The sequence below is a fragment of the Strongylocentrotus purpuratus genome, unplaced genomic scaffold (assembly GCF_000002235.5).
Source record: "Strongylocentrotus purpuratus isolate Spur 01 unplaced genomic scaffold, Spur_5.0 spur5_scaffold_19, whole genome shotgun sequence".
In the NCBI taxonomy this organism is placed as follows: domain Eukaryota; kingdom Metazoa; phylum Echinodermata; class Echinoidea; order Camarodonta; family Strongylocentrotidae; genus Strongylocentrotus; species Strongylocentrotus purpuratus.
This window is the reverse complement of record NW_022145604.1, coordinates 30,169,188-30,181,734: the sequence shown is the minus strand read 5'-3', so window position 1 is coordinate 30,181,734 and position 12,547 is coordinate 30,169,188. Positions and strand designations below refer to the sequence as shown.

At 38.0% G+C, this 12,547-nt stretch overlaps 1 protein-coding gene across 1 annotated transcript; it reads right to left on the bottom strand.

Annotated features, from left to right (window-relative positions):
* Positions 1-1,652: 1,652 nt before the first annotated feature.
* LOC586773 (scavenger receptor cysteine-rich type 1 protein M130-like) lies at positions 1,653-11,177 on the bottom strand. The gene is made up of 6 exons (XM_011665774.2): positions 11,024-11,177; positions 8,921-9,244; positions 6,943-7,257; positions 6,333-6,647; positions 5,731-6,039; positions 1,653-1,666 (listed from the first exon to the last, which is right to left on the bottom strand). Exons 1-6 carry the CDS (start codon positions 11,175-11,177, stop codon positions 1,653-1,655), a joined length of 1,431 nt encoding a protein of 476 aa, XP_011664076.2.
* Between the last annotated feature and the right edge of the window lie 1,370 nt (positions 11,178-12,547).

Genomic DNA, 12,547 nt, shown 5'->3' with positions numbered 1-12,547 from the left:
CCTTTCGAGCTTTTATCTGATCGTTAACAATTAACAAATATTACTGGAGCTGAATCCCAAGTTAAAACAGTAGGTTGCGGAATTCTTCAAGGATTTATTCTCAGCTCCCTTTTGTTTTTGATTTATATTAATTACATGCCATGTTCAACCCATAATTTGCGTTATATTTTATTTGCAGACGATACCAGTGTATTTTGTTAAGGTCGTGATCCTACAACTTTATTTCATTTCGTAAATACTCAATCAATCAATTTAAGTAAGTGGATGAAATCCAATGAGTTAATATTAAATACTAATAAAACTAATTATATTATGTTTGGAACTAAAACCCAAATTCCAATAGATTTAAATTTGTTCTATTGAAATAAAAAGATAACTCGGGTGTCAAGTAACATTTTTAGGAGTAATTGTAGTTGAAAGACTATCTTGGAAACACCATATAAATCATCTTTGTAAAACTTTATCTAAAAATATTGGTGTTTTATTCAGATTGAATTTCTTACCTCAGACTGTTTTGAAAATGTTATATCATGCACTTATTTCTTCCCATTTAAATTATTGGAATATTGTTTGGGGTTTCATTTCTAAAAGAAATATTGAATAAATTTATAAATTACAAAAACGTGGGATTCGCCTTATTACACACTCTTTTTATCTATTTAACACTCTACCATTATTTTAAAAAATGCAAATCCTACCTAACCATGACTTATTAACCTTAAATACTAGAATTTTCATGTTTCATCTGTCTAATCAACTTCTTCCTAACATGTATGATGATTATTTTACTTTGACTTGTTCCATACAAAATTACAATACTAGAAATGCTCAAAATATCCACCTCCCTTTAAACCGCTTATCAACTACTCAGAATTCATTTTTTTAATTTTTACAATGGACCAATTATTTGGAATAACCTCCCAACTAATCTAAAAATCGTAAGACCGTAAAACAGTTTACACGATTGGTTAAACAACACCTACTGAACTCATAAATGATAGTATTTTGTTGATGTTTCCTATCTTTTCTTCGTTATCTTTTTTTTAAATTCAAATTTTGATGTTCTCGTTATGTTTTTGTTAAGTTTTTCATTTAGTAATTTTCGATATTTTCTTACAATGAATGATATGTTATAAATATACTTGTTATTTGTTAAGGGGTCATTTTCAACAAGCCAGTTTAGTGCTTTTTATGACCCCGCCACTATTATTCATATGTATATATAATTGATTTGTAAACGTTTTTAAAGTGGAAATAAATTGAATTTGAATTTGAATTTGAATATTAAATAGCAAACTATCAAACTATCTATTTTATGTATGAACAAAATGGAGTTTGAAATCAATGAATACGAAACCAATTCCATCTGTGTTGAATTCATTATCCCTAATAATCAGGAATATATCTTTCATCGATAGTTATAGGAAAGCCCTTCAGACTTCTTGCAATAGTCTTATAATTATGATTCTGTATTGAGTTTATATTATTCAAATTTTTGATTCAATGTATATAGCTAATTATATATAATTGTCATTACTATGTACTGCATGAAAGCATGAAAGTATAATAATCAGCCTCCGGGGTTGTCGGTTACGCGGGTTGTCGGTTTTGATGATTGCCGGTGTTATAGTTTGTCGGTCGACCACGATATATCACTCAATAGCATCTGTAGGAGGAAAGCAAATGTTACTTATTTACAATATTGTTCCATTTGCAGCCATCAACTGAAATGACTAAATTAATAGGTAAATTCATCCTCGTAAAATTTGTTTTTCCACTCCACACTTGCAGATTACTTAATCTCCGTTTCCCTTTGTGCTTAAAAAAACACATTATATGTATTTATTACATAAATCTAAGATTATCATTATTTAAGGGATCCACATTTTACGAGCCCTGCTTCTCGGTGGATACCTCAGTTTCCACATTTTTTCATTAAAATAAGCATACATAATTTACGGCAAATATAAACATTTAATTTTGTTATTCAATGAATGAATTGTACATGCATCAAATCAAAGCACATGGATTTAATGTTATGTGAGAAATGAAATTAAAAAAATGGACCCGAATCTGAAGCTAAGACCATGTATTAAGCCAATTTTATGACATCATCAAGAAATCAGATAGATCATTGACATTTTTAGTTCCCTTTAAAAAGAACCGAAGTGCTAACGTCAAATTCGCACATCATCCAGGTTACTGGTTCTAAAGCAATGGTTACTACTCAGAGCGGCGACCGACCGATTTGTAGCCTTCTCAGTCGCCGCTGGAAATTAGGCATCGCCCAACGAATTTTGGAGAAGTCAAGCAGGCTATAGAGATTCACCGATGCCTGGGAGGTGCCCTGTCGATTTCCCGTCAATCGGCGGTCGATTTTAGGTCAAAACTGGGCGAAGTCGGGGAACTTCTGCGGAGGCGTGCCGCCAGTGACCTACTGATGACCCATCGATTCACGAGCTGTCTCCCACCGGCCACTGGCTGATTTTTAAAAAAATTGCCCAGAGGCCGGCCGGTGATCGGCGGGGCACCAAAATACGCTCGGTTTCCGGGCGGTCGACGCCCGGGCACCGACCTAATCAAGCGTTCGCCGTCGAGCGATATGGGTAAAAAATCGAAGCTGCGAGGTTAAAAGCTGCCGACCGATTTTGAACTCGCCGCCCAGTGACCGACTGATCGCCCAGCGACGACCGGGCAGTGACCTAGCGTTTGACCTAGCGGCTTCGATTTTCGTCCTAAATCGCTCGACGGCGAACGCTCGATTAGGCCTCTGCCCTGACGCCGACCGCCCGTGTACCGAGCGTATTTTGGGCGGCGAGTGAAAAGTGAGCAGGCGCCACCGAATTTTAACTCCGCGCTAAAACTTTAGCGGCGACCGAGCGATGCCCTAAAAACAAGCGGTGCCCGGGTGGCCCCCGCTCGGTGCCCAGTCGACATTGGCTTAAAACTCGCCGCCCGGCTGCCGAGCAGGCTACTTTTCGGGGTTGTGACCATAGCTTAAACTACTGAGCCTGCGCATGAGGTTCACCGCAGAAGTATTCAAGCGACGGGCTGGAGCAGGGCACGTCCAGTGTGTGGGTACCCAATCAGAAGCAAGGACTTCAGTAGCTTATAACACAAACCGTCATCTGTCACTGATGACAAGTTTTGTTAAACGCCCCCCTGTTCATGATGACGTAAAGAACACACAAGAAAGTTCGCTCTAAAGAAAGAATAGAGAATGTGGCAGGATTCCACGCGCGTTATCTAGGAGAGAACAAAAGATTGCGTGTCCATGAGCTGTATTAGTCCTAAATAATGTCTACCAAAAATAGGAAATTGTATAGCTCTTTTGAAAAGTGGAATGAACAGAAAGTTTTAAAAGAGAGAACAGGAACTGTATTGACATCATGAAACATGTCTTTGTTAAGAAAAGAATACACAAATCGAACAAGAAAATGAAAGAAAAATCATTAATGATATATTTTTGTTGATAAAGATCGAGCTAACTAGGGCGGAGAACAAATATTGACTATGATGTTCTTTTTACCTCCATTCGCTGTTGGATACAAGTTGAGAGTGAACACACACACGAACAAACTTTGTCGATTAGAAGTGATTGATTTTAGAAGGAGAGAATGAAAATCTGTATTGTCATGGTGTTTTTGTATTAACCTCTATTGAAAAGCAAAACTAAAAGAAAGTAAGCTTTCAGAAGAGAGAGAATATAAACTTTGTAAAGATTAAGAACCAGGAGTTGTTTTCCTTTCTTTTTTAAATAAAGATAGGGGGAGAAAGAAAACGTCAAATTATAATATTGATGCGTTATTTTAAAAAGAGAGTATAAAAGTGTCAACCTTCGGAAGCGTTTTGTTCTCGTCAATATACGTTCTCAAAACCATATTCCTCTCACGGTTTAAAAACTAATATTTCTACTAATACAACCTCTCTAGAAATTAGCTTTATATTAAATGTAAGCTTATTTAGTTGTTAAAGGGACTTGTTAACATTGTTTAGATAAAAGAAAATGGTTCTTCAATACTAGATGTATAATCACGGATAATGTGAAAGTTTGAGTGAAAAAGGACCATTATTAATGACAACAAATTGGAAAAACTGATCTGATCAATTCTACAATTCTCCCAACTATATTATTACAATTTAGTTACATTGTAGGTGAATGTAAATCGTCACAAAGCCTTGAATTGGCTCTATATACCATTTCAACATTAAGTGTTGAAAGATTTGTTAAAGCCTGTCTTATGTCTATTTTCAAGAAAAAAACAGTTGGGAAAATATGGTTAGAGCATTTTCTCGGGATTTTAGTAGTAAGTAAGTACAGTAGGAGGAATGTAATAATAAAACATTCCATACAAAAACTATACCGTTTTTTCATCAAACTTCAACAGTGTTAACGAGTCACTTTAAGAAAACATTCAAATATGCGCTGGCTCAGCCCGCTCAAAATGTTTACCTCAATGCAAGGATCTGTTGGAGTAGGGGATTTTTCAGAACATCTAGGTGCGTTCACTTCCAGCACTGCATTGATCCTAGTCTTCTATAACTCAGAGACTTCCGTACTCATGATAAGTAATTGATCATGATGGTTCGTAGACATATTACCTTTTGATTTCGTCAAGGCTTTTATTTATTTGTTATTAATTATTTTGTATTTATTATTATTTTTCTGCCATGAATTTGTTCACCCGATATCCCAAGAATGGATAAAAACATTATCATAAGATCCTAGTCCAACTTAGAACTGTGTGATTTTCCAACGACACCAGGTTATCGTGACGTCATCCAGGCGCCATTTTGTCAAAATCAACTCATGATCATATCTCCATATTACGGAAATCATTTCTCATTCGTACGTACGTCCTAGCATTAGTAGGCGCGCAAAATTATTTTTAAAAAAAACTTCAGAATCGTCTCATCTTGATTTCTTAGGCTCGATTTCTGCCGGCTACGGATTTGTTGTAGCTGAGAATATTCTCTTTACGGGAGGTGACATTTATTTATTTATCGGATCTTGGGATCATGGCAATATTTTAACTACAAGATGTGATTTGAGAATCCGATTGTCAGTTTACGTGTAATGTCTATGTGAAGTTTGTTGTTATATTAGCGATATTGTTTCAACCTATCTCCTATAGATCTATACTAATCAATGCCACACAGTTGAAACTTGACATTTAGATAGGCGATAATGTTAGGAGCATTTTATAAGATAATATGAAATCGTGAAAACGCCTTCTTCATTATGTCAATCAGAATTCGTATAACCTAATTTGTAAGATGACAAACTCAAGTCTAGTTTCTTATTCTGGGGGTTATATTCTTGTTCAGATAATTATGGCTAATTCTGATTGTTTTATCTGAATAATAACTGTTCATAACAATTACTGTTAAGTCCAGAACTACTTCTTTTACTGGAAGTTCATCAACTCGGATCTCGTGATATACTAAGAAATATTACCATCATAACACTCAATATGCCCTATAAAACACAGGAGTTATATTCGACATTTACTTTGCGGAAACGACCAAATTGACTCTATTAACAATAACTCACTAGAGATTAAAAAAGGCAATTATGAGAATGGACAATTTCCTATGTTAAAAGGTGCACTTTCCTATGTAAAAAGGGTCAGTTTTGGGGAATTTGAAAAAATGGGGGGGGGGGGGGGGGAGGGGGCACTTAGCCCCTCCCCCCTGTCCACCGGTAGCACCGTCCCTGTCCAAACATACCTTCTACACAACGAACTCCAGCATCTTCCCAATGCCAACAGTATCTTTCTGGCATCTGAGGTGGGCACTCAAAGAGACTCGATTCTTCTCCAGAGCAATTGACGTCATCAAGGATGGTTCCAGTACCTTCGCCGAATCCAGGATATTTGACAGCTTCCAGAGCACCATCATAACCGAGAGATCGACATACCACGTTGGCATTGTTTATAGTCCAAAAATCATCACAAACAGTTCCCCATGCTCCGTGGTACCAGACTTCTACACGGCCTTCAGAATCTGAGGTGCCTCCCACAAGACGTACATCTCCATCTGTAACAAGAGGAATTAATTTGTTCTTATTCACTTTTTTTTTTTTTTTTTTTTTGTATTTCTCATTCATATAATTATGGCTGATTTCGATCGTTTTATCTGAATGATAGCTATTCATAATCATTACTGTTAAGTGTATGCAAAGGCAATGACTACCTTTTTCACTACTAGTTGCTGTACTTCGATTTCGTGATATACTCAACATGTCATATAAAACACGGGAATTACATTTGACGTTTACTTTGCGGAAACGACCAAACTGACTTTATTAACAATAACTCATGTTAACATACCTTCTACACAACGAACTCCAGCATCTTGTGAATGGTCACAGTCATGCACTCCAAGTCCAATATGCGGGCACTCAACGAGACTCGCTTCATTTCCAATGCATTTGACGTCATCAAGGACGATGGTTCCAGTACCGGGGCCGAATGGACCACTAGAGACAGCTTCCAGAGCACCATTAAAACCGAGAGATCGACATACCACGCTTGCATCGGTCGTATCCCAAAAATCATCACAAACAGTTCCCCATTCTCCGCTGTAGCTGACCTCTACACGGCCTTCAGAATATGAGGTGCCTCCCACAAGACGTACATCTCCATCTGTAACAAGAGGAATTAATTTGTTCTTATTCACTTTTTATTTATTATTTTTTTTGTAATTCTCATTCAGATAATTATGGCTGATTTCGATCGTTTTATCTGAATGATAGCTATTCATAATCATTACTGTTAAGTGTATGCCAAGGCAATAACTACCTTTCCCACTACTAGTTGCTGTACTTCGATTTCGTGATATAAACTCAACATGTCATATAAAACACGGGAATTACATTCGACGTTTACTTTGCGGAAACGACCAAACTGACTCTATTAACAATAACTCATGTAAACATACCTTCTACACAACGAACTCCAGCATCTTGTGAATGGTCACAGTCATGCACTCCAAGTCCAATATGCGGGCACTCAACGAGTCTCGCTTCATTTCCAATGCATTCGACGTCATCAAGGACGATGGTTCCAGTACCGGGGCCGAATGGACCACTAGAGACAGCTTCCAGAGCACCATTAAAACCGAGAGATCGACATACCACGCTGGCATCGGTTGTATCCCAAAAATCATCACAAACAGTTCCCCATTCTCCGGTGTAGCTGACCTCTACACGGCCTTCAGAATCTGAGGTGCCACCCACAAGACGTACCTCTCTTTCTGTAACAAGAGGAAATCATTTTTTTCTCATTGATATTTACTTTGTATATGTTTAATTCTGAATCAGAAAATTATGGCTAATTTCGATCGTTTTATCTGAATGATAGCTAATCATAATCATCACTGTTAGGAACGTACACGTGTATGTCAAAGCCAGAACTACCTCTTTCACTACTAGTTGCTCTACTCAGATTTCGTGATATCATAACACTCAATATGCCCTATAAAACACGGAAGTTACATTTGTCGTTTACTTTGCGGAAACGACCAAAATGACTCAATTAACAATAACTCATCTCAACACAGAGGCAGTGGAGTGACTTCCAAAGCGGGGGGCACCAAGAAAAAAGGGCACTTTCAGGAAAAAGGGCACCTTCAAAGGGAAAATTTAAAGCGAAATTTTTTGTTTGTAGACTTTGGTATATACCCCTATATTGTGATTACATTATCAGGGATGGTTTTAATATTGGTTTCTTTTTATACATCATATCAAATATTGCTTAAGCATCATACTTTGCAGTAGGGTGTGATGGTCTGAAAATTCATTTGCGAGTGAGCAAAGCGAGTGAGGAAAAATTTTAAGATTTGTGAGGTCGCAGTGAGAAAAATTACATCTTATAAAGAGGAAAAATCCAAACCCGTTGGGGATATAAGCACGTTATCAAAACGGAAGACTGAAAAGACCTTTGATAAGTAACATAATTATAACATCTATAACTACGAGCGAGCTTTGGGTGGAATTGTTCTTAGTTGCTTGAAATTAAGGGCACGTGTAATGATGAGAGGAAAAGGGGACACTTATCTAAAAGGTTAAGAACACTTATTAGAAAAGAAAAGGAACACGTGTCAAAGTACAGAGGTGAAAAGGGGCATTTATCGCATCTAAAAAAGGGCACTGACCATATATAAAGGGCCACTTATGAGAATGAAAAAGGGGCACTAATGATAAAAGGGAAATGTGCATTTGTTGAAGAAAAGGGGCACCGATCAGATTTTAATAGGGGCATTTATCGTAGGGGAAAGGGGGCTTTTATGAAAAGGGGGAAGTGGCTCTTATTAAAAAAAGAAAGAGGTAAATGTTAAAATAAACGGGGCACTTATCAAAGATGAAAAGGAGTAATTATGAGAAGGGGAAGGGCACATATAAGGAAAAAGAGCACTTATAAGGAGGTGAATGGGCACTTGTCAAAGTAAAACGAGTATCTCTCAAAATGGAATAGGGTCATTTACAAGAGATGAAAAGAGGCACTTATGAGAATGGAAAGGAACTATTTTCATTGATGAAAAGGCGCATTTATGATTTGAATTGGGGCACTTATCATAAGGAAAAGGGGCACTTATTAAAATGGAAAGGGGGCAAATGTGAAAATATAAGGTGCGTTTATCCAAGTCAAAAGGGGGTAGTTATTAAAAGGGGAAGGGGCACTTTTTTACAAAGGAAAAGGGGCGCTTCTCGTAACTGAAAAAAGGAACTTACTAGAGATTTAAAAAGGCAATCATGAGAATGGCAAATGGACACTTTCCTATGTTAAAAGGTGCACTAAAAATCCGTCCCGATCGTGATATACTCAACATGTCATATAAAACACGGGAATTACATTCGACGTTTACTTTGCGGAAACGACCAAAATAACTTTATGAACAATAACTCATGTAAACATACCAAGCACTAGACAACGAACTCCTGCATCTTCTGAATGATCACAGTTCCACGGTCTAGGTTCAAATATTGGGCACTCAGCGAGACTCGCTTCATTTCCAATGCATTCGACGTTATCAAGGAAGATGGTTCCAGTACCGGGGCCGAATCCAGGATATTTGACAGCTTCCAGAGCACCATCAAAACCGAGAGATCGACATACCACGCTGGCATCGTTTGTATCCCAAAGATCATCACAAACAGTTCCCCATTCTCCGCTGTAGCTGACCTCTACACGGCCTTCAGAATCTGAGGTGCCTCCCACAAGACGTATCTCCTCCATCTTCTCTAAAGAGGAAATAATTTGTTCTTTATTTATTTGTATTAGGTGATACGTACGGTAGGCCTACGTAGTACGTAGCACCTTTTGATTTCATTAAGATTTTAGAAGTGCGTGGCTTTTCAGCGACATCATCGTGACGTGATCTAGGCGCCATGTTGTGAAAATCAACTAATGATCATATCTTCATAACGGAAAATCATTTCTTATTCTTATTTATCACGATCAAGGTTAATATCCGTCCGGTAAATTTCACATAGTTAGATGCACGCGTTCGCGTACGTTCTAGTGTCAGTACGCGCGCAAAATTAAAAATCCGTACACAACATAGAATCGCCATTTCCCCCCTATGATCTTTACAATCAATTTGACATCCCTTTCATGTTTATCTCTTTGAGAGTCGGTTCAAGATAAATGTCCATGCGCGCGAGCTCTTGTAATACATAGTATTTATGGACAAAAACATGCCTAAATCTATTATAGCTCTTTGAGATGCACAAGGACTCCCATTTTCTTGTGTGTGGATAAAGTACGAGTAGGAGATATTATTTCATGTCTCATTCTGCATTTAAAGATAAAGTTGAGTTCTGGTCATGCGATTGCATTGTGAAAGAAACGTTGTGGAATGGATCAGAAAAGATAGTGTGTTCTGCAATGTTCTGGAATCATCAAAATGCTAACAAATTTCGACCAGTCTTGGTTACAAGCACTCTACACAGAAAGATGTATATGGGACTGCACACAAATTTGGCATAAAAATCCGTCCCGATTTTTATGATGTTACACGCCATATTTAGAATGAAGATTGTGTTTCTATCCAATTTTTTACCCATTCACACAGTGAGATGAACTATCAGGAATATGTGAGAGCAATTTCATATCATTAGCTTAAAAACTCCATGTTAAATTGAAAGAATTATAAAATAAGTCACTTTTGCATCAAAACTGTGAATATGTAAGATTTTACTGTTTGAAGGAGTAAATTTATACATTTATAGTGCATACCGGAATTAAACATTTTACTGAGGTATTCTTCAATGTACTACCTTTCAATTGGGCAAGAAAAAAAAAATCACCAAAAATGAGTTTTGGCGCACTTTGGTCCCTCCCTGGCCCACTGTGCGCCGGCTGCAGCGGGCAGAGCTAATGTTTTCTAGCTTTTGCTGAGGCTTGGCTTCCGGTCGGGAGCATTGCATAGACATTTTTGATGCCTCCGCCATAGAGCGATTTCACAAACCAAGACAGAGGCAATTTTTCGAATTCAAGTTTAATTGTAATCCATTAACAGGTTTTCAGAATATCGTGAATACAAGCTATTTTTCATATACATGTATGACCCTTTTATCTTTGACCTCATGACCCTAAAATCAGTTCATTGGCTTTGCAAGATACATATAAATGTTTGAGTTTGATGGTAATTCGGTATTTTTTTTTATAGTAATAATGCGATCGCAAGCTATTTTTGCGTATATAATGACTCCCATGACCTTTGACCTTTGACCTCGTGACCCCAAAATCTACTCAATTCATCGACTCTGCAAGATACATACATGACTTAAGTTTGGCAAGAATCTATCAATCGATTCTTGAGATAACACGATCACGAGAACGGGACGTATGGACGTACGAACGGACGGACGGACAGGCAACCCGAAAACATAATGCCTCCGGCTACTTCGTAACGGAGGCATAAAAAGAACCTACAACGCAGCAGTTTTACAGGGTAATATCTGAACTACAGCTTACGTACCACGACTGAAAATAGTTTGTGCCTGCACACTACTTACTGACAGTCTCCTCCACGTTCAGCATATCTGACGCTGGCTCCCGGATATTGGTTTCGCGGACAACCGCTGATTCGCCTTGAGTTTCCAGAGAAGCACTGGCTGTGACTACAGCAGCGAGTAGGAGAAACATACTGATACCAGTCTTTGATGCCATTACTGTACGGGCTCGAGGACTGTGGAAGACAGATATATTAAAGAAAACGGGTCGTCAGTTCCATCATTGCAGAAGGCCATAATTCATTAATTTGTGTCCAAGTCGGCACACAGCAAAACAGTAGGCCTATTAAGAAATGCCCACTCGTTTCTCAGTCAGCAAATCTTTGGGCAAGCAGAGGGCAAAAGTAAGATGTAATGACCTTTTCATATGGATAGGGAAATGAGGAAATGGAAAGCATTAAATGAGGCTCGTTGGCCATAAAACTGAAGGCTATTAAAATCCTGGTGTTTGAAAACACCTGTTATCGGGTAAATTCTCGAACGGTGTCGATTTCCCCATGAGAGCACACTCCTACGCGTCTTTAAAGATAACGTTAAGTTCTGGTCATGCGATTGCATTGTGAAAGAAACGTTGTGGAATCGATCAGAAAAGGTTGATTATCTAGCATTGGTGTGTACTGCAAGGTTCTGGAATCACCAAAATGATCAGAAATTTGGTCACAGAAAGATATGGGACTACACGAACATGTGGCCAAAATATCCGTCCCGATTTTTTGATGTTACATGCCAAATTTAGAATATTAAGGCATTTTAAGAGCCATACTTTTCAGGGAACATTTTTTATCTACTGTTCTTCCACACTTGCATAATACAATGATAACGCTCACAAATTACCTCTTTCCAGAACTCACCCTTCTCTTTAAGGCATAAGTTGTTGTACGCAGAGGCCGAAATAAATTTGTGTGCATGCACACAAAATTTTGGGCGTATGCCGACGTCCTCTTCAAAGGTTAGGCATACGTTACACATAAGCTAGATACACGCTAAATACGTTAATATGGCGGCGATGGCCTTCCATAGGTAACTCATACGTCGACATACGTTGGCATGAAGGTATACCGTACAGCTAACTTATTGTTAACCTATGAGTAACCTACTTCTAGCCTATATCTAGCCTATATCTAACCTATATCTGACGTATCTGCAAAGCATATTGACGTATCCAGACGTATGTCTGACGACGGAGTAACTTATTGAACGTGTTTCTACCATACAACTGGCGTAGTATAGACGTTTTTTTTCTTCAATTGTAAGCATGTTAAGTAATTATTGCAGTTATTTAGAAGTAAGTTCTTTCATTCATAATTAATGTTAATTTTCAAATATGGAAATAGGACATTTACACGTGATCTTCGGCAACACGTACGCCGAGCGCGCTGCGCATAGTTTTCTCATAAGTTACTCGTACGTTGGGATAGGTCGAGAACGCTGAACATGCGCTGGCCATACGCTGTCATTCGCTGTCATACGCTGTAGGTTAGACATACGATATGTGTACGTTCAATACGTTATGTATACGCCCAAATT